The following is a 22619-nucleotide window of genomic DNA, read 5'->3' as shown; positions in this document are numbered from 1 at the left end:
TAAATCTTTTTATTTCCTCTCACAAATGTTGTTGCAACCACTTAATTTAATTTGGTGTTGAAAAATATATCTCAACAGTCAATACTTGAGAGGAATGATATCCTTTTAAAAACAGACAGTTAACAACAACACTTAATTATACTAAAACATACCAATAGTAAATCATTTGAACACAACCCTCTGCATACATCCTGAACTTAGACAGGGTGTCACCTGAAGACTCGGACAGCCTAAAAATCAAATTAAGAAATGTTAATGATATTTAATTTATTGTGGGAATCGAGGAGATTGAGAGAAGTATTAATAACCCTAAACAACCTGAGACACTGATTGATTTAAACCCCACTGCTCAAATTCCTTTGGTCCTTATGGTTAACACCAATCATAGCCAGAAAGCTATATTTTTTTTAACCTTTTCAGCAATTTTCTTGGATAATACTGGAGGGATGAAATTAGAATTTGGACAAGATAGGACACATTATCAATGGAAGAGCAACTGTTATGACATTCATCAGATCATTAATATTTTAGAATTAAATCTACTTTGAAATAGGGGAGGTAAATTTGCTGAAAACCTGAGTGTGGTTGCAAGCCTTGTCCTATATTGCTTTTAATTAGACAACTAATTAGTGCACTAAATTTTTTTTTCACTTTATAGATGTTTTGTAGACAAAGATATGGTGTTGGTTTCAATTTTCGGTTCTTTTTCAGGCAACTTCGCAGACAGGATATTGTTAAATTAAAATAAATGCTTCAATTTCTTTCAAAGTTCAAGTCCATTTCAATTTCTAGATGGAAACATCAACATTGAAAACATCAAACCTCAAGAAAGTGTAGATGAAAAAATCAAGCTACATCGGGAAAAGGACTGACACTGCTTGAGGCTCATGTGTGAGAAAGTATTCCTGCAGCCGGGCGTTGACAAAAGTTGGACCGTATTGGATTGGATTGACAAAACCAGGACCGGATTAACAAAACCTGGATCAGATTGTATCCGATTGACAAAACCTGGACCAGATCCGAAAAAAATCAGATTGCCACAAATTTCCCGCCAAAATAGTCATGTAACATCTCATGATCAAGTTTTGATATAGAAATAAGACTGCCTTTTTTCGCAGCTCAGTGAAGCAAAGTTGTAATGGTTCTTTTTCATATAAGATATTCCACAGGTGCCCCCAGCTCACTACACTAAAGGTATAGTTGTGTTGAAGACAATCACAGACAAAATTGTGCACTGAAGATGTTCTTAATCTGGTACGCAATCTTTTGTTAGCCAGTACAGCTGTAAATTATATAAAGCAGAAAGCTAGAGACTCAAAACCGAAGCAAATAGCGAATTAGATAGATAGATAGTTTATTACCAAATAATATACATTGCAGCCATAGGCTGAATTGCATGCTTTTCACAATCTTTGATTATATAGGACTATATAAGACAACCAACTAAAAAAATGCTAAGACCTAAATAAAATTACTAATTATAACTATAACTAATATACAGCAGTGGAATAGCTAAAAATCTAGGTTAGCACACGTGCACATAGCTGGGATAAATGAAGATTTAAACGATGAGTGCGAAAGCGCAGCATGTTAAAAACGCGCTGGTGTCTAGTATTGTAAGCTGAAAGATGTCTATCTGGCAGCAAATTATATAATTTATGAGATGGATTTGAGACAGACAATAACAGATCCAGACATAATTTAATGCATCTGTCATAGAGCAAAACTAAACCGTGCCTTTCTAAAGAGTCATGGAATGACAGTTCTGGTGAAATGATGGATAATGCGTGTCTTTGGACCCTTTCAATGTCATGACTAAGATACGCAGGTAACGCATGATGGAATATTTGTGCGCAGTATTCCAGAACAGGATGTATAGTTGTACAATAAAAATTAATTATGTCATCCACTGCAACGCCGGCTCTCTTCACGAGGACTAATAAGTATAATCGTTTGTTTGCTCTTTTTATAACATCATTGATGTGGTTGTTCCACTTAAGGTTACATGAAATAGTCACGCCTAGGATCCTACCCGACTCTACCATCTCTAATTCTTTGCCATCTACCAAGAGGGGAGTGAAATGGTGTTTCTGCCTTTGTAGTCGATGACCATAACTTTGCATTTGTCAGCGTTAAGCTGCATCTTCTGTGCTTTGGACCAATCCTCCACCACTTTAACAGCGGTTTGGGCGTCACGTAATGCGTTATGCGGGACAATCTCTGCCACCGTCGTGTCATCAACGTACTTCCAAGTTTGAACCTGGGGAATTCTTAGATCGTTTATCATTAGCAAGAAGAGCCATGACCCCAATTTTGTCCCCTGAGGTACACCAGCTGGTACGGGGCCCCACTCAGAGAAACAATCAGCAGATAATTTTACGCGTTGGTAGCGATGCACTAAGAAGTCGACTACCCAACGTGCTACACCCCGAGGGATATCAAGACTGTAAATTTTATGAGTGAGCAGTTGATGGTCAATGAAGTCAAAAGCTTTGCGGTAGTCAAACAGGACCACCCTGACTGCCGATCCCGTGCCATCAGTTGCGCGTGTCCAGTAATGGAGCATGGACGTCAGAGCTAGGGCCGTGGAGGATTTCGTTAAGGCTCCAAACTGGTCGGGATTGATAATTTTCAACACAGCCGGACCGATGAACGCAGATACTATGAAGTCTAGCTAATTTGGAAATTATTGGTGTGAGGGAAATGGGTCATAAGTGCTTGTTGATGACTTCGACAGGTTTCTGTTTATGAATGGGTACCACTTTCGCCAGCTTCCATGATGGGGGAAGTTGTTGCTCAGAAAATTACAAAAAATATGCGACGACTCGCATATTTTTGGGCATCTCCGGGCTTAAATAAATCATCAACATCAAAGGGTAAAAGATGACTGAAGAAACAAACTTTCGCCTGTAGAGACACACAAAACAGCACACAACACAATTTCTTGAGCACATGGTAGCAAAAATCAGGTGATCTGCACCAGGGGGGGATCAGAGGGGCAAACTGACCCTAACAAGTTGTTTCACCTAAAGAGGCATAAATAACTACAGAAAACAGATGAGGTAAGTTCACATACTTTATTATTTCAAAAACTATAGATAATTATACCATAAGAAACACATTTGTAGCCTTGCACACTGTACGTAGTTTTTTTTAAATTTATTTAAACATAGACTAGCAAAAACTAACGATAAAAACCGACGTTTCGGTGTCATCATGACGCCATTGTCAAGGAGAAATAAAAAATGAAGTTTGTGGCAAGGTGTAACACTAAATTAGCATAAATATCGTACGAGCTAATTAAACAAATACTTTTGCGTGAATTGAATCGCTTTCCACGTTCAGAGTGGGTTTTAAGTCTCTGATGAAAAGCATTTCGTTCACCAAACAATCGAACTTGTTACTACACCTTTTCAGAATGCTAAAACGTTTCAGTAGGTCTTTCATGCTGTGAGCATGAACCAGAAGCCATAACCCTGGTCAGGAATGGTTTCTGGTAGTTTAAAGGGAAGGCCGAAAATCCACGTTCAAAGAACGAGAATAAGAGAAAGTCTTTGCCGAGTAGATCCAGTAGGGAGAAGCATACGGAAAAGATATGCAATCTGCCGCCGTGTGTCTAATGTTCAGTGTCCAAACCATCTGTAGCATGGTTGATTCTAATCACAAGTTGATATCCCAGAGGTTTGTCATTCACGGCTGCAAAGATGGCTTCAGTCGAGTAGTCATTTATCTGCATTGCTGCTCAAATAACAGAGCTGTAACAATGCTGCAGTATTTCCAAGATAGTGTTCAGGAGTTTAGCCTGCCATCTCAGGTAAGAGGTGATCACGGTGTAGAAAATGTAGATGTGGCACATTTTATGGTGCAAAACAGAGGAGCTGACCAAAATTACAGTCGGAAATCTCAACCATCGTATATAAAATCTCGACTATTGCAAATAAAATCTCGACTGCGCTATAAAGTTTAGAATATTCTCGATTATTGCTCATAATTCTCGAATACCGCTTATATATCTCAATTGTTGTTCATTTATTCCGCCTAACAAATAGAGTTATTCTCGAGTATCGTATAGTCTTTTGGACTATCATGTATACAACTCAACTATCGCGTGTCAAACTCGATACGCTTTTGTCCGCTTTGGCTTGCCATAGAAAAACGTACGAATTTCTTACATGTACAAAGCCCATGCGGTAGAATTCATCATGCTTAGATCATTGTTTACTTGCCTTCATGGCCAGAAATTGCGCAGCGTTATGTTGAAAATTCTGAAAAAAACTTCGATTTGAGGCAAAATCTTCTACTTTTTGAACACATTGTTACTCAAACATAATATTTACCGGGCCATCAAATCGTCAAATTGTCGCCAGGCCCTGCTTGAAGTCCGAAAGTGCGGTTTTTACTGTACATCCATAATTCGCATCGCCTTAGAGAATCGTAGTGTCGTTGACTTGAGAGCTTAATCTATCACTTTTAAGACCTGGATATCCATTCTTTTCCAAGCAGAGTATTCTATAGCATTGTTACTTTACATTCTGAATTCCACAAGGTCTAACTCGATCGCAAATGAATGAAAAATCCGACCTGAAAATTTTGAGGGTCGGCCGCGTGGACGCCATATTTTCAAATTTGATCATTTAGTGAAGACGCATAGAATAATGCCCCTCTAGTACCCCCTAAAGTCGACAAAATATATGTGCAAACAACGGATGCTGATTGGGTTATTGATCTCCAAACTATAGAGGAAGATTGGGGACAAAACTCCACTTAGTAGGGGAGGTAGGGGGAAAGCGTTCTCGCGCGAGGCGAGTGTCAGGTGTCAATGTGTTAAGTTGGCAAAAAGAACAGCTTTAAGCGAGTTTCCAGACGACGCAAACGCAAGCCCTACTCAGCACATTCGTGAGGGGCTCATCCTCGGTGTAAAAACCTGTGAAGCTCACGAGTGACGTAAAACAAAGACAACAAAACATTATAAACAATAGCGTACAGCAAAACAATACCTCATGAAACAAAAAACCCTTGTCAGGTTTTTACACCGAGGATGACCCTCGTGAGGTCTGAGATTTCAAATTGATGACCACTTGCATGTTTCCTCACTACAACCTTGGACATAACGTGAAGGAACAGTTAATCATTTAGAAATAACCAGAAAAACTTTCAATCTGAAAAGTGGCATCGAACGGTCCCCGAAACGATGGAAAGTCGTAATTCCCTAATCGCATACCTTTGATCACTCGAGCACATGTGGATTGTTGCTACATACAGGTTTCCATGGCTAAAAGCCTCTAAAAGTTATGACCACAACCTTTCGGATGAACCAATCACTCGAAGACATGATTACAAGCTAAAGAACTAAGGAACTCAACCCATGACTGATGCAAAAACTTCCTTGCTTTAAAGTCTACTCCATCAAAGCCCACTTTTCCGCATCAAGAGGGAGGGATTTGAAGCTGCGTAGTAGTTTCTCTTGGGTCACATGATTTAAGTTCCCACACCCGATTCGCTCGAAAAGTAGGGCCTATTTACCTATTGTGAGATGAAGGAAACCAAGGCCTGGTATCACAGCCAGCTAACCCCTTGAAACGCGATTTCCATTACGCCTCCTAAACGAGATTTTAGATCGAAAAAAAAATTTGAATTTACTAACTTTCAAAGGGGGAAAAGCTGCGAGGAAGGCGAAGTTTAGTGTTCCTGTTCGATATGCCGCCCAGCAATTTATTGATTCAACGTCTGTGGCCGCCGGATCTTCTTGGAGCACGGGCAGAGGTTTTTCTCCAGATCAAGAAGACCTTCCCCATATCGACGAACCTCATGGCTTAAGAACTAAAAAAAAATCAAAGGTTACAAAAGTACGGCTGAGGCGCAAGGTGAAAGCTTACCATGAAAGGAAAGCCACGCTGGCAGCGTCCTGGCTCAATGCAAGAGAGCTGCTTGCACTCTTGACAAGACAGGCTTTGCCTTTGGAGCAGATGGGTGTCATTCCTTTTTGCGAAGAAAAAGCATGGGGCAGATGCCTTGACTGCAGTCCTGGGCACTTTATGTGTGAAAAGCACATCAATTTGGTTCACGCAGGAGGTAGATCACTTCATCACCCAGAAGTTTGGAAGGTGAATTTAAGTTTTTTGGAGCACAATCTCGTCAGCTACCTTTAAATATTCAATTATGTTGTGAAACCCAATTGCATGTCTACTCTGGCCGTTTGCCAGTTTCGTTTGTTGTACGTTGTCTTGTGGTTTTATTTCAGGGCGGCATCCTTTCCTCTTTTTTCTTACTGTTACTGCACTATTACTTTTTAAAACTTATGTAGTTTTTCTCAACTTCAATGTGTATTATCAAACAACAACAAACATATGAAACATATGTGTGAACTGCGGTTATGAGACGTATATGAGAACGATCCTACCAGTTGGCTTGTTAGCTTAATTGGTAGAGCGCTGCACTAGTATCGCAGAGGTCAGTGGTTCGAATCCCGTACAGGCCTGAAATTTTTTTCAGGTCTGATTTCCACTATTGCTCAAATAGTGCTTTACTGCGAAGGATCGTTCTCATATACGTCTCATAACCGCAGTTCACACATATGTTTCATATGTTTGTTGTTGTTTGATTTATCATCTACGGGTTTATATCGAATTAATTTGATGGCCTGCTCCCAGTTGGCTTGTTAGCTCAATTGGTAGAGCGCTGCACTAGTATCGCAGAGGTCAGTGGTTCGAATCCCGTACAGGCCTGAAATTTTTTTCAGGTCTGATTTCCACTATTGCTCAAATAGTGCTTTACTGCGAAGGATCGTTCTCATATAATGTGTATTATGTCAGTAAAACCTGTCCCATTTTTGTACAGAGGAGAAAGCGAGAGCAGGGAGCATTATGTTTTCTTGCAAATGTACATGTCATTTTCCCTGGATTCAGAACGTAGTTAAGTCCGTTTTTGGACATTTTGAAAGAGTTGGCTGATTTAAGGGGTATGTGATTTATAGTCACCTAATAACAAAGGATATAATATACTGTTAGGATGAAAGATTTGTACCATATCAGTTTGAGGAGTGTGTCTGGACTACACCTCACAACTTGGATCATGGATATGTGCGTGATATTATAGCTGTTGGTTTGCATGGTAAGTAACTGACAGCAGTGCAATTTGTAACTATTATAATTATTCTGAGATAGGTTTCATTTTTTCTTGTTCTTTTCTTTTATTTAAATGTTTAGGTTACCTCTTCTAGGAAGGTCTTTGTTTCTGTTTTTTACTGGTTTTAAGGTGTTGATTATATTGGTTTAGAGAGTTTTGTAACAAGGACATTACAGAGAGTAACTAATCAGTTAACTGCAGATTTTCCATTACTAAGTCTGGTTTATTCTAACCTAAACAGGTGTCTGTATATTGCAGAAGCTTGTATTTTTTGAGTCTTTTTTCATTTTCATGAGAATAACTATCACTCTTTTGAGCGTGGGTGGGAATTGATAAACAATAGAAGAAGAGCAGCATAGACATGCTATGTTGTTTGTCTTTGAACAGGGAAGCAGCATCTCATGAAAATCAAATGCTGTGAGCATGAACCAGAAGCCATAACCCTGGTCAGGAATGGTTTCTGGCCATCTACACCAAAACAACCCCAGGTAGCCTTTGACCTTGGATTCATGGTCCTGCTCCAATACATTTTCCTAGAATGTAGGGTATCTTTAAAGTCAATTTGTCAGGCACTACAATGGTTGGTCCCACCTACTTCCAAGGTTTATGTAAGTATTCATTTAGAAGTTTTTTATCTTATGCTCAGGAATACAATTTTTTTTCTTAAGTTATACAATAAATAAATGATTTGTTCTTCTGTAGATAAAGGACATCTACTGGCTCCTTGCCAGAGATTGTTTCTGTGAGTTCTGGTTTATGTCCAGCATGTTGACCAATCTGAAGTATTTCAATCCTTGTTAAGAGAATAATCATGAATGTCTTGCATGTCCTAAGGTTTGTGAGAGTTATCCTTCAGTGACTAATGTCTACCATGATAGTAAATCTGAGAAAGTCATTGTATATGTATAGGCATAATGAATGACATGATATTACTTTACACAAGAAACATCAATTTGGATCTTCTTAGCCGGAGCTATTTCCTCATTTTTTAATTTATTTTGGCTTAAGAAATATTTCCAACATGACATTTGTAATTTTGCTTTTTTGCATTTGATTGTAGAAGAATGGAAGTTCATATGTCTCCATTGATGCATTGTTTGGATGTGTCTGCAAATGCAGTGCTGGAACCAGTCGAAAGTCTTCCAAGCATGGAGAGGAACTGTTTATTAGCCAAGAAAAAGTAGATAGGTTTCTAGCTAATTACAGCTAAAGACCAGGCAGCAAGTCAACGGTGTGTTAACTAAGACTATCTCTTCCCCTTATTTTGTGTGTTGTTGCTTTATTCTTACCTTTTGTTACCCAGTATTACTTATGCTACTACTTAACCATTGCAACGAGATACCAAAAGTAACAATTATGTTCTTTGCATGTTTTTCTTTTGGTAATTTTAAGTGTTTTTTTTTTTAACTTGTAATTAGTTGATTAAGTCAGGGTCACAAGTTTATTAGCCTGTGGCTATTACATGCTACCCTGTATAAATAAAGTCTTTATTATTTTTAGTCTTTATTATTATTATATATGAAGGTGTTGTATGAATCAAATATAGTACAGTTTGAAGGGTTGGTTACTTTGGTTCTGGCTGCTTATAAGTGTGCCCAAAATACATGTAGCTCTAATATATCGTTAGTTTGTTATGTTAACTTTACAGGAACCTTATGAATATTCAGGTTAAGAACAGTACATAACCTTTATTGCAGCCCTCTCTTTTTTCTTTGATTTTATCCTTTCTTTTTCAAGTAAAGTTTGTTTCTTCTTTTTTTGTAATTAATTTATGGTCTTTAAAGGTAATATATTGATATATGCTTGCACAATTAACTCTGCCAGGGGTGTCTACCATCACTCTTGCTGGTCCCAAGCCCAAATAAAAGAGGAGGGGTTGTGAAGCAGTAAATTTATTTTGTTGTCTAAGTTTGAATTTGATTACAAATTGAGAAGTGATGATTGTTTTCTGCTAATTTTTTCCTTGCCTTCTTTTCCATCATGTGAGTTTTAATTTCTAATTGTACTAGTCCATTCCAAAACACATGTTGCTCAAATATATTGTTAGTTTGCTAGTTTGCTAGTATGTAAACTTTACAGGAACCTTGTTAATTGTGAGCTTCAAGAACAATACTGAACTGTTTATTATCTTCATTAAGTATGGTTTAATTTGAAACCTTCAATTGGAAAGGTGTGAAGGAAGTTGAAAATTTAAGTTAAAAGTTTTTTGTTGTAGGAGCAATGTAACCAGTTTCAAGCTGGGTCCAATCTCCACTCCAAGAACAAATCCACAAAGCTGGATGAGACGGCCCTCTTTGGAGGAGGCTGTAAGCATGAAGTGCCACTCAAGTTTTTCAGCTTAAGGAGAGGAGAAGAGTATGTACATGCAAAATGAAATATATACTTAAACCTATATTTACATTTTCGTTTGGCTATTGTCAAGGAATATGTAATTTATAGAGTTACTTAATGTTAAATTGTAAGATGTAAAAATTCAGAGACAAGTTACTCTGGATTCTTAGTAGCAAATTTACATGACCAATGTTGGGTCCCAAAGAAAGATTTTTTTGTGTGTTACTTAATATGTACAGCTGTATAGTGTAACCCTGTGTTATAAACCAATTACATTAGGGCACTCAATGAAACTAGGGCAAGATTCAATTACAGCATGCAAATGGTTATTAATAATCAAACAGGATTGGAAATGCTGTTTTTTGCTGAAATGGATTAAAAATCATGTACAAGACAAAGCTATCAACATTCACTTCTTTTATGATATTGTATGTGTGCTGGATACATATTTGAGAGTAAGATTTTTTTGCAGTTTTATTTCAACTGAAATCTTGGTCGTGGTACTCTAGTATTTTTACTTGTTAAACGATTGTTGTATTGTTTTATTTGCACTGTACAATACACATCAGGAAACATTGCTTGAAAATGTTATTCTTGCGATATCAGCATTTCACTGCTATGGACACAAAGTTTCTTGTCAGGTATTTTGAAAGATATGCCCATTGAATACGTTTGAGGAGTTAATAGTTATTGTAGAACGCATGCATCCTTACTTCAAAACAGCTAATGTTTTCATGATTCATTTTTTGTTCTTTTGCATTATAACACTATGTCAACTACAGCGGAAGAAGGCTAGAAGGGTTCGGGTTGAGTGATGGCGAGGTGATGGAGAGATTGTGCTTACTTAAGGCCAACAGCAAAAGTAACGAAAGAAATGACTCCAGCCCGTCGAGTTGATACCTTAACTGACTTCTTGATGCACTACGCAAAAAAGTCCATTTCGAACCTTGGTAATGTTGCTGTCAATCTTCACGTTTTACAAATACGGTCATTACCAGAATATATCCTTTTGTGACCGATTTCAGTTGTGATGTTTTCGTAAACCACTCAGTAATTTATATTCATATATTTTTCTCGGTATATTAGCATCTCTATTGGTAGAGGCCTAATAAGCCTCATTTTCATCCGAGTTTAAATAAAGTCATCATCATCATCATCATCATCTTGCTGTTTTTGAATGATTCTTTTTTTCCCAAAAATTTAGGAGAACGACTTCGTGACCATTTGAAGAAAGCAGTGGAAATGGAGAAAGAAACTGAAGAGCAACTAAATTTGCTTCTTGAGAAGTTGAACGAAACAGGTTGGGGTTCGATTTTACTATCTGTCATATTTCTATGTTATTCCTCCAATATATAGGGATGTCGAGATGATGATACAGCCCCGTTTTACTATTGATTTTTGGTGTATTTTTCCATTACCAAGGTATTAAGGTGGACATATCCAGCATCTCAGAGTGGAGTATGATGGAGAAATCTACGGCTAACAAAGCAGCCAGCACAAGAAAAGCTAGTACGTACAAATTTTCCGTTTAACTAGGATGGAGATCTCGTGTTGTTAATGTTATCTTAGGTCGCATATTTATTGAGGGGAAGTTATTTGGATTGCTCCTCGCCTTTAACGACCAATAATAAAAATTGGTTAGAGATAATTTTTTAAGTGCTAAAGAGGAACATAATGAACTACCGCAACTGAAGCTAAGAGTTACTCAAGTGATTACAAATATTTAGGATTTGACGTTTTCTTCTTGAAAGGTTCATCACCAGATGATTACCCAGACAAGTTGACGCAGTTCTTCTGTGTACGGTATGAAGTGGCATGAGGACAAACCATAGAGCTAACTGAGTTTTAGCTGCCTGATTAGGTACAAACTTTGTAAGACGCTTAGTACAACATGTACTAAAGCACTTTTTGTGCCTTTAGAACTCAATATACCTGGAAATGTACATGTAATTAGCAAATAATGTTAATATTCTACCTTGTATATTCCCATGTTTATTGTCTGCTTGAAAGGGAATTATCCTAGTCAGTCCTTATATAAGGAACATTAACCAACGCCATACCTCCAATACACAAATGACATTCTCTTAGCAGTTTTGAACGTGCAGCGAAAACAATACTGAGAAAAAGATGAGCGCTCCGCTTCTCATTACTACAAAATTGGAAGTAGCAAACAAATTTTCTTACATTTCAGAGTTATGGTAATATTTGTTCAACACAGTCTCCCTTCTTTCACTCAATTTAATTGCACTGAATCTTTTAAAGCAATCATGATTGAAACTAGCTCAAACACGCTCCATACTTCACATCCACCAAAGAATAGCTTCAATCAGTTTCCTGATAGAAAACCAGCGGTCTACGTCTCTTACTTACGTACTAGGTTCGTCAAAGGTTGTTTGAATGTTAGGTATACATTAAAGATTAAGGCTCATTCTAAGTCTTAAATATCTTCACATTTCCTTGGCTTTTTAAATAACACCGCATGACTGCCGTGAAGATCCACTTTAGCTTGCTTCGGAAGTAGTTGGAAATATCTGGACGCAGCCAACAAGGCCGGAAAGGGATCTAACTTTCAGCACATACCCGATCACAGAAGACAAAATCATAAAGAAATCTCTCAATTTCAACAACATGCACCCTTTTTCCTATCATTTCCAATGTCTAGTTTTTCGAGAAGCAGATTTGAGCTAGTATCGTAATCGACCTTTAAAATTGCACTAGCTGCCCAGTTCTGTTTGCTGCTCAATTGATTACTTAAAAACCATCCCAAACGAGGCTACAGTAATCAAGGTCAGGTTGGATCAAGGTGTTGTAAACTAGTACGGCAGTAGATTTAATTCGGAAATTAGAGGCCTGATACATCTAAAGACACCTATTGCGGAAATAGGTTAGACCAGGAAAGCCGATTGTTAATAACGATACCTAACGATTTAGCGTGATCAACTCTGCTGATAACGGCTTGGTCTTGTAAGTTGATGCTTATATGGTCATAGTTCTCTGCAAGAATTTCGAATTCCTAGTGAGAGCCGATGACCATAAACTCAGTTTTCGTCACAGTTAGGCTAAGCTTGTTGGCTTGTAGCCAGCAGTAAAGAGTCTTTAGTGTTTGCATCTGGTGATCTCAGTCGGTCCAGCAGTAAAACTACTTCTCTTTCTCTACGTATTTCAGGTATTGAAGGATTTCCCGTAGCAGAAGGAGTAGACTCAGAGCTTGAAGAAGGTTCAGGCTCATTGTTTGTAGCATCCGCAGTTTAGACAAATGGCTGCTAGTGATATGGAAACATTAACCAAATGGGAAACCCCTGAACTGGTTTATTTCTAGCACAGAATGATAGAACTGAGTATTCTGTCAAGAAAATAGCGAGGAAAAGCTGGAAAACAGTTTAAAAAAAAAGCTCTAAATTTTTCTAAATATTCCAAAGCTCTCTAAATATCCTAAAATTTTCAAACTATCTCGGAAACTTCTAAATATCTCCTAAAATATCCGAATAATTGTGTAAAGGCCTAATTAAGACAAAACTGTTCCGCCAGGTCTCTTCGCTGTACGAGTTCATGCTGTAATGCAGCATTCAAAATTTCGTAAGTTGCAGCGGAACCATTTTTCTGTTTCCATGCCAGTAACATGTTGTATCCTTTCTCACACAGCTGCCGGTGACTTAGTTCTATATCCCGTAGTTTTGGCTCCTCAACTCTCAAGCGACGCCCCAGCTGCATCCACTTTTCAGCAATTTCTTTCCCTAATTTCTCCAGTTCATCATTTGTTGGGGTGCCTTGTTTTACTGAAAAAAGGAATAACTTTCTCAATACCAATTCTATTAATGGTTTCTTACTAACAAAATAAATAGATCATTCACATTATAGGAATCAAACACTTCCAACTTAGTTCAGTTGTGCTAATCAGCGCTTAAGGCCACAGCAACCAACGATAACAAAGAGTTCGAAAATAATTCGTGTTTGTTTCCTTTAATCTTACAAGTTAGATTTAAGTAACTAACCCCGGTAATTAATTACCAGCCATAGATGATAAAATAACCCAGCACATGGCTAAAACCAGAAGCGCATTCTGGATGCATCTGGGAATGTAGCACCAACCTTGCTACTCACTAAAGCTAATGAATTAAATCATGTATCCTATGACCTGTGGTGCTACCATACCACCAATGAAAAAGAATACCATAGTCTAACGATATTGTATGATGTATACACAGTAAGTATGATATGTAAACACAGACATCATTCCTTCGACAGTCTAGAAAAGGGGTGTGGAAAAAACGTGGGGTAGGCCGTGACCAAGGCCATGGTGTAGGCTATGGCCTATCCTGTGGCCTACCCTATGGTCTACCCTGTGGCCTACCTTATAGCCCACCCTATGGCCCACAGGAGGTCAGATTTTTAAAAACATAAAAATAAAATCAGTAAGAGTCGAACGAGTGCGCTGGCGTACAAGTCTATGCTTCTAAAAGGGATATAATAAAAAGTCTGAGGGAACGAAACAATGCAAATATTACAGCATTCAGCCTTGAAACATCCCAACTCTGTCTTCCCCACCCAAGCACTCAATCATAACGCTAGATTAAGGGGGAGGGGAGAGGAGGTGCCAATATTGCTTGGTCGCTCACGACATCCAAAATGGCGGATCACAATCCATGCGGACTGCTAGCTGGTAACATATAGGACTATATAGCAGAGCGTTAGTCCAAAAATGTAATGAACGGAGTTATATCGGACAACATATCCAAGTAAGAAAACGCAAACACTACGTGCCAGGCTAATTTCTTTTAGTGCCTCTTTAGTGCTGTAGTACAGTAGAACCCCGCCATACGACCACCCCGTTATTTCGACCACTTTTTCGTGGCCCGAACAAAAGCCCACTCATTTTCCCTACCTCGTTAATACGACCAATTTTCCATGACCCGAAGGTGGTCGTATTAAAGGAGTTCCACTTTACTGCATTTGCAACAAGCAACCCGGGGCATCGCAGTCGTAAACATTTCACAAACTTTACTTGCTTTTCCTAAGAGAGGGCAAGTATTGCACTAGTTTGAAAGGAGAGTTGATGTGATGATGTTTGCCCAAAAGTTGCGTTTAACCGAGCTCTTTTACTGATGCTTCTGTTCCTCGATTTCCTTGTTCTATCAGAAGGTTAAGATACGTATGTGACTGCTTTGCAAGCTCTCGCCGAAACTTGTGAATTTGGAACCTTAAGAGACCATCTAATTCGCGATAGAATTGTCTGTGGAGTCAGAGAAAACGCTGTTAGAAGGAAATTATTACAAGAATCTGGGCTTACTCTGTCGAAATGTGTAGATATCTGCCGAGCCGCGGAAGCTACGTCGGCACAGCACAAAGAAATGACGCCGAGCCAGCACTTGGGTGAGATTGATTTAGTCTCGAAATCAGAGTCTAAAAACTCAACTTCACGCAAGGAAAAGACGAAACTCCCTAATAACAACCAGCTCATCGAGGAATGTAAGTTTTGTGGCCGTCACCATGAGCGTAATAGAGCGAAATGCCCCGCAAATGGTCAAATCTGCTTTTCGTGCGGAAAACCTAATCACTTTGCTGTAAAATGTGGAAACAAATCCAAGAAGCCTTCCCAAAAATCCAAGCCCAGAAAGGTCCATCAGCTTGCCGACAGCGATAACCCAAGTTACTCATCTGAAGAAGAAATTTTGTCTGTGTCCTCTCAAAATGCTGTCAATACCGTGGAAATGTCCGAATACAAGAGTAAAATATTCACGTACTTTGCAATCGAAGATTTGTTAGTGAAGATGCAAGTTGATTCCGGAGCTTCATGTAATGTGTTACCTCGGAAATTCCTGCCGAAAGGTACTGTGGTTGACACAACCGAAGTAAAATTAACCACCTACTCTAAAGCTAACTTAAAGGTACAGGGTGTGGCAAAAATTCAGTTGCGCAACCCGAAAAATCAGAAGAAATACCGTGTTCCGTTTGTGGTCATCGATGAAGACTACACTCCACTTCGTGGGGCTACATCAGCTCAGCAAATGGGATTGATCACCGTTCAGCACGAAAACATCTTAAATGTTACTGAGACAGTGGTTAAAAGTGCCTGTCAGGGTCTAACCATGGAGGAAGTTACTACTTCTTACAGTGATGTATTCATAGGCTTAGGATGTATGGAAGGAGCTCTTCACCTGGAAGTAGATATGACTGTTGCACCTGCAATTATGCCCCCTCGCCGCGTGCCTCTAACGTTGAAAGATAGGCCAAAAGATGAGTTGACTCGCCTGGAGAAAGCAAGTGTAAAAGTTAAGGAAGAAAAACCAACCGACTGGGTGTCTAGTCTAGTTGTTACAGAAAAACCAAATGGCAGGCTCAGAGTATGCATTGACCCTCAGCATCTCAACAAGGCCCTGAAAAGAGGTCACTACCCGCTACCAGTCATTGAAGACATACTGCTGGAGTTAACCAATGTTAAAGTGTTTTCCAAAGCAGACCTTAAAGATGGCTTTTTGCAAATACAGTTAGATGAAGAATCCAGTAGGCTAACGACATTCCAAACTCCGTGGGGCCGATACAGATACCTGCGAATGCCTTTTGGAATTTCTCCCGCACCAGAATACTTTCAGAGAAAACTGGATCAGAATTTAGAAGGCGTGAATGGAATATACAAGATTGCAGATGACATCCTTATTATAGGCCATGGTACAAGCATTGACGAAGCTGTGAAAGGTCATGATACTAATTTGGTGAGGCTGTTGGACAGATGCAGGGACAGAAATTTGAAGCTTAACCGAGAGAAGCTACAACTGAAGTGTTCAGAAACCCCCTTCATTGGTCATGTTCTTACACCTGAAGGAGTGAAACCTGACCCGAGGAAAGTCGATGCCATACTGAAAATGGACAGACCAAACGATGTAGCTGCAGTTAGACGACTAGTAGGCCTAGTGAATTACCTGTCCAAGTTTCTAAACCAGCTCTCAGAACTTTCTGAGCCACCAAGAAGATTAACCCACAAGGATGTTGAATGGAGTTGGTCAGCAGCACAAGAAGAAGCGTTTCAAAGTATCAAGCATGCTGTCACTTCAGCTCCAGTCCTGAGATATTTTAATTCTGCTGAACCTGTGGAAGGCCACGGAGATGCATCTTCCAGTGGTATTGGATTTGTATTAATGCAGAATGGGCAACCTGTATCATACTCGAGTAGAGTTCTCACAGCCAGTGAGAAGAACTATTCCCAAATAGAGAAAAAATTACTAGCCCAAGTATTTGGAGTGGAGCATAACCATCACTTCGTTTATGGTAAAAGAGTCGTTCTGTGGTCTGACCATAAGCCATTGGAGACTATCTGCAAGAAACCCTTAGCGTCAGCACCGAAATGACTTCAGCGCCTACTCCTGAGACTACAACAATACGATGTAGAGATTCGTTACAAGCCAGGTCCTGAAATGTATTTAGCAGATACTTTGTCCCAAGCCTATCTGTCAACCACCAATCACTCCCCGACTGAAAAAGAGGTTGAGTGTGTCCATGCTGTCGATTTCTTAGCCATCTCAGAACTACAACTTGCAGAGATCCAGCAAGAAACAGCAGCCGACCCTGTCCTACAGTCCCTCACACAAGTTATCCTAAAGGGCTGGCCAGAGAAGAAAGATGATCTGCCAATGGAACTTCACCCCTACTTTGATGTCCGAGATGAACTGAAAGCCCAGGATGGAGTTCTCTTCAAAGGTCTTCAATGCCTGATTCCATCAAGTCTCAGACTTAAAATCCGTGAACGTTTACATGGTGCACACTCTGGTATTGAAAGGTGCCTTCGCAGAGCTCGAGAAGTTGTCTATTGGCCGGGAATGCCTGCTGAAATTAAAGATTACATCTCCAAGTGTGAGATTTGTGCCAGCTACAAGAGAGAACAGCCCAAAGAACCACTAATCTCTCATGAGATCCCAAGCCGTCCCTGGGAAACAGTTGGAGTTGACATCTTTCATTTTGACAATGGAGATTATCTCTGCACTGTGGATTACTACTCAAGCTACTTTGAGATCGACCCACTCAAAGACAAGACTGCCAGAGAAATCATTCATACCCTAAAAGAACACTTCTCGAGGCATGGGATTCCCATTAAGCTGATGAGTGACAATGGTCCACCATTCAACTCCCATGATTTCCAGCAATTTGCGACCAATTATGACATGGAACACTGATACCAACCACCAGTTAACTACTAAAGCCCAAGATAGTGGAAGAGGTCCCAGATAAACTCTTCAGAAGGAAACAGTTGCAAGCAAAATACTACAATACTAGTGCTAAAGAACTACCACCCCTAAACATTGGAGATGTTGTGCGTGTCAAGCCAACAGATAAGTCTGACCAATGGTACAAGGCGCGAGTAGAAAAGCAAGTCGATGTGAGATCATATGATGTGAGAACTGAGGATGGTCGACTTTTTAGAAGAAATAGGAGACATCTCAGAAGCAGCAAAGAACCAGTAGGTTCCAGTAACAACCCTGTGACCCCCAGCATACCAGATATAACGCCCATTGCACCACTCCTTCCTAATGAACCAGTGCCAGGAACCTTACAGGAATTTGAGGAATCTCCACTTCCCAAAAGGCCCACAGAAACAGGACAACCTAACTCAGGTCCTAATCCTGCAGATGTTTCAACATCGTCTATGCCTTTAAAGCCAGTGGGTTTACCAGTTACTCGCAGTGGTCGGACCTCCAGACCACCTAGCCATTTGAAAGACTTTGTTGTATCTAAGTGATTTTGACTAAGCTGTTACTAAAGACATTGTTAGAAAGACACTGCATTTAGAGCTTTCCGTTACATTATCGTTAAGTGCTTAGCTACTTGTTCGTTCCTGTTACGAAGTGATTACTCTCTTTTCTTAAAACAAGGAAGGGTGTGACGATATTGCATTGTCTTAGCGTCCAATCAGATTTCAGTACTTACACGTGCGCGCCAACTTGTTTTGTCTCTCTCTGGTTTTCCTCGCCATGGCCGCTTGTAAGTTGTTTGTGAGTTCACAATGTTCTAATTAAACGAGTTGAAGTTTGAGAACGTGAGCCAATTCTTTATAACACATTGGAGAGCCCGCAAAAATAATTACAGCGGTTTTAGTTCATCGACTCACTTCGAAAACATTGCGAAGGCATGCCTTTACAAGAAATACGCAAAAGAAAGCTGGGGAACAATTGTTTCGAATTTTATTCCTTCTTTCCTGTGGAACCAGAAAAACAACTCCCTCTCAGCAACCGCCTCCCGGTTAGCTCAATGGATAGAGCGCTGGACTGTTGTGCGGGAGGTCGAGGGTTCGAGCCCCGGCCGGACCAACACTCAGGGTCTTAAAATAATTGAGAAGAATTTGCTGCCTTTCTATAACATCAAGAAATGGTTAGATATTCTAGTCTTCTCGGATAGGGACGAATAAATGGAGGTCCCGTCTCCTGCAGGGTTGGGGTAGGAGACGTTAATTTCCCACTCACGAGATTACTGTGTGATGGATGTCCTCCCCTGGGGTGGGATGGGTGGGATATTGGGCGCACTTAATTTGGAGCCTCGCTCTGTTGTGCGACCCGCACCACACTCTGGTGAAAGTGATTAAATACCAAATTAGCCACATTTGTTGAGTCATTGACGTCACTTCCGTTCTCGACCCAGTTTCTTCTTCTTCGCACGGAGTTTTGTAGTTCGAAGAATGGTGGCCGTTTAGATTGTGCATATACAGGGAAAATAATATTACTTCTTGATGGAGTTTTGCCTTAAGATTTGGCAAATTTCTTACTTAGGGTAAGTACTTTCAACCTCTGAGGAGAAAAGAAAAGGTGCAATTTTGGTCGTAGTAGCACTTTAACTAAATAAATGCAAAGGTGTCAGTATGGTATACCTCTTTTCAGTGAGCAGCTTTGAGAAAATTAATTTTATTTGAGGAACTGTACAGTAGTACTTAAATGGTAACTGCTAGTGACACAAGCTGCTGCTATTTTTGCAAGCAGGGAAGAGAAGTGGAGAGGGAGGCCTGCCAAAGAGTAACAAGAACTACAGAACCAGTCAAAATCCCACATTCATAACAAACTCTTAAGGTGGCTCATACCGGTTTTCATCTTTCTGATGGTTTGTAACTTTGAAAGAATACAACAGAAAGACTGACCAAGGCCAGTTGAACACTTTTACGGGGTTGAATTACCTAATCATTGGTTATCCAAAAATAAGTGTCATTTCGTCACTAGCAGTTTCCATGGCAATGCTTTCATAGGCTTATTCAGACGCATTTTTTAGCTTGTGGCTTAAATAATTCGAAAACTAACCCGGTGACCCCCTGATTTTTTTCAGTGATTGCTTTTGGCACTTGAAAAGGAAAATGCACAGAGATTTTTAAAAAATTATACGGAGCGGAATTTCAGAAAATCTACAAAAAAGGCAATTTTCACACATCGCAAATTTCCTTCCGTAATTATTTTCTAGTTTTTTTTTTCTGATGATTCCTTTCGACATTATTATGATATTGGAACAATAAAAAGAAGGGGTCACTGGACTTGTTTTCATGCAATAGCTTTTGTAAGTTTAGAAAATTCCACGTGCATTCTCGCGCATTTAAAAATCTGGATTCTACAAGATCGACATTTGCTCATGATCTGTTTTAGCTACCACTGACAATTGCATGTGCTCGCGCAAGCACCTACGATCTGATGTTTACAGACGTTTACTGCTAAGAAAATCATTAAACAGCCGTCAAAGACAGCCTCCCGTGCTCATCTTAAAAATCCTACACATGACTTCTGGCTATATCATATTATTTTCCTTGAAGTTTGAAAGTCTTTTTCCACTTCAGGTAGATTATCCTTCACTTGACTTCTTTTTTCGCTGTCCCAAGATTTCATATCAGTTGAATATTTCTTTTAAATGTGAAGTGAAGCAACCTTTACTCCTCCAAAACTCGTCTTCTTTATCTTAGTTTCTATCTCCTGCATTCACAGTAGCCACCCAACACATCAAATACAAGCTCTTAGGTAAACTTCTCACAAAAGTAGAAAAAATTCCACATGCTGCCATCTTTGTTTTGAATTTTCATCTTTTGATCTCGCGCTTCTTTCACATGTTTCTCTCACGCATGTCACGCAAGAGTGACCTGTTCACCGCGCGAGGAAACTGGTACGAGCCACCTTAACATACAATACCTGACAATTGCCAAACGATATCATCCTTCCTGTTTAGAAAAAAAAATCGCGCTTGTTTTGACATCTTACCCTGAGGTTGATATCCCTGATGAACAACTCCACTGTTATATATTGAACTGGCCCCAACAAATGGATAATGACCATGTTTAGTAGATGGATGTCTGTTCTGAACTGCCATGGATCAGATATCAAAGATACCAATTAGATACTTGGTATTATAATTATCTTATTACAATATTTCTGCTCCTGGAATTTCTGGTCTTGCCATAAAAGTGAAGCCATAAAATCATTAGATACTCCACAATAAATGACAAAAGGTATAAACAGTGCAGTAGCCAATAAAAGGCTAGTTATCAGTCACTATTTTACTGCACATAATTCTTAAAACAAAGATTCCAATCTACAATTGCATGCTTGGTTGCCAAGACTTTGACTAGGAGTGAGGCTGAAGGTGACCATATCAGAGGGTCCCCAATAGGTTTTTTGGGATCCGGGATTTGGTTTATATGAAGGCCGGGATTCGAGATTTTGAAAGAAAAGAGGGACGAGATTCGGGATTGTATTTATGACCGGGACACGGGATTTGGTGATTTTAACAGGCGGGAATGGGGAAATGTTGCCTTAAAGAAACCGAGATTCGGGAATTTCAGAGTCTGAAATATGCAAAGAAAATCAAGGTGAAGCTGTCATCTTGGCTAGCTAGCTCATCTTATTAACGTTGGAAATGGTCGGAAATAGCCAAACAATGACCTAGTTGACAACCACGTTTTCCACAACCCTATCACGCTGCTCTGTGACCCCTATGGTGATCTGTGGTCTATTTTCGTGAACCTTGGACACCTTGGCCATAATGAGAATCCAATTTGACAATGTCTTTGTGACCTTTGTTATTTGTTGACCGTGATATTTCTATTGTCAAGTTTATACAGATGCTGATCGGTGCATGTGGGATATTCAACGCGAGGGAGACTTGCTAAGTTATCGTTTGCGTAGTTTAACGCACCCTAGCGATGTTGGTTAACATTAACAATGATGTTGTCGATGTTATTAGCTGCGTAGCTTTGTTTTATGAGAAGGGGAAGAGTGGAAATTCGTTCTTTCTAAGGAGAAATTTCGGCCACAACTTTCACGGAAGGAGAAAACATTAAAGTCCGTCTGGGAAACAGTTAGGTAAGTTCTGTTTCTTGCCTTTACTAATTTAGTCTTTTGCAACTATTACATTGCGAATGAAGACAATGAATTGCGAGAACTCTGACAGTGAAAAATGACGCTTTTTTATGGTCTATTAATATCAGTAATGAGTAAAGAGCAATTTCATGTAGCATCATGTTTCCATCACGTTTCCAGACAAACCAATGACCTCATGGTAACGAAACATTTCACTGCAGACCATGCTTGTTTGTTTCTGTTTAATTTTGAGGGTTTTTCTTTAATTGATTGTTGTTTTCTTCTAAATACAGCCGTTTCTAATAATCCTTCTGGCATTCGCTATTGAAAGGTTCTAAGTTGTGCGTTTTGATTTGTTAAACGTCCCCAGTAGCCGAAACTGACGAGAGGTGGCCCTTTTTGCAGGCTATAAATAGTGTTGGATTATGCAAGAAACTTTGGAAATGCAGCCACAGAAGGTATCAAGAGAACGACCCATTGGGCGGCGATCTATTTTACAAATCCAAAGTCTTGGTATCCTGTGCCCAAACGCGCAATGTTTCTGTCGGTCATGCCTGTTATACAACCCTAGCCAGCTGTACCAATGACACCACATTGTGTACAAGTTATGAGGGACTGGGCACAAACGTTTGGTGCTGCAGTGCGTGGGCGCTCTGTCAGACAAGAGACAACAATGGCAAGAGCCGGAACCCTGCCTTCCTACCTCTACCAGAGAGAGGTGCAACAGGGTGAGTCAGTCTCCTGTGAACGCTTCAGGGAACAACGGAGAAACGAAGCTGAAGAAGCAGACGAGGAAGACGGCATACTGGAGTATGATTCAAGCAGTAGCAAAGATTTGTATGACGAGTCTACTAA

The 22619-nt window shown here is 39.7% G+C and overlaps 2 protein-coding genes and 1 pseudogene across 19 annotated transcripts in view; 1 reads left to right on the top strand and 2 right to left on the bottom strand.

The window, feature by feature from the left end:
* Positions 1-5432, bottom strand: part of LOC148719614 (uncharacterized) — a 32476-nt gene extending 27044 nt beyond the window's left edge. For 5 of the 7 annotated variants that reach the window (XM_088738743.1, XM_088738748.1, XM_088738747.1 and 2 more), the window contains exons 1-2: positions 5222-5432; positions 153-230 (exon numbers count right to left, since the gene is read on the bottom strand). The gene's annotated coding sequence lies outside the window, so the exon portion shown is untranslated. Of the gene's footprint in view, positions 1-152; positions 231-822; positions 935-4997; positions 5101-5221 lie in introns of those variants that run through there. The other 2 variants (XM_088738744.1, XM_088738746.1) reach the window with 2 other exon arrangements.
* Positions 5433-5818: 386 nt separating this feature from the next.
* LOC148719613 (uncharacterized) lies at positions 5819-13884 on the top strand (annotated as a pseudogene). Its single transcript, XR_015993262.1, has 12 exons — positions 5819-6104; positions 7008-7110; positions 7513-7733; positions 7828-7959; positions 8186-8356; positions 9341-9480; positions 9801-9911; positions 10014-10097; positions 10228-10406; positions 10661-10756; positions 10879-10965; positions 11208-13884. The product of XR_015993262.1 is annotated as an uncharacterized LOC148719613 (transcript).
* LOC148719612 (uncharacterized) overlaps positions 12742-22619 on the bottom strand; it is a 23434-nt gene continuing 13556 nt past the window's right edge. For 6 of the 11 annotated variants that reach the window (XM_088738779.1, XM_088738778.1, XM_088738773.1 and 3 more), the window contains 2 exons: positions 20667-20768; positions 12742-13232 (listed from right to left, as the gene is read on the bottom strand). In XM_088738779.1, the coding sequence (XP_088594905.1) occupies positions 12958-13232; positions 20667-20768 (377 nt within the window). In that variant the 3' untranslated portion in view covers positions 12742-12957. Of the gene's footprint in view, positions 13233-19324; positions 20627-20666; positions 20769-22619 lie in introns of those variants that run through there. The other 5 variants (XM_088738776.1, XM_088738775.1, XM_088738780.1 and 2 more) reach the window with 2 other exon arrangements.

The sequence above is a fragment of the Stylophora pistillata genome, chromosome 11 (genome assembly GCF_964205215.1).
Source record: "Stylophora pistillata chromosome 11, jaStyPist1.2, whole genome shotgun sequence".
Lineage (NCBI taxonomy): Eukaryota > Metazoa > Cnidaria > Anthozoa > Scleractinia > Pocilloporidae > Stylophora > Stylophora pistillata.
This window is presented reverse-complemented; position numbering and strand designations above follow the sequence as displayed.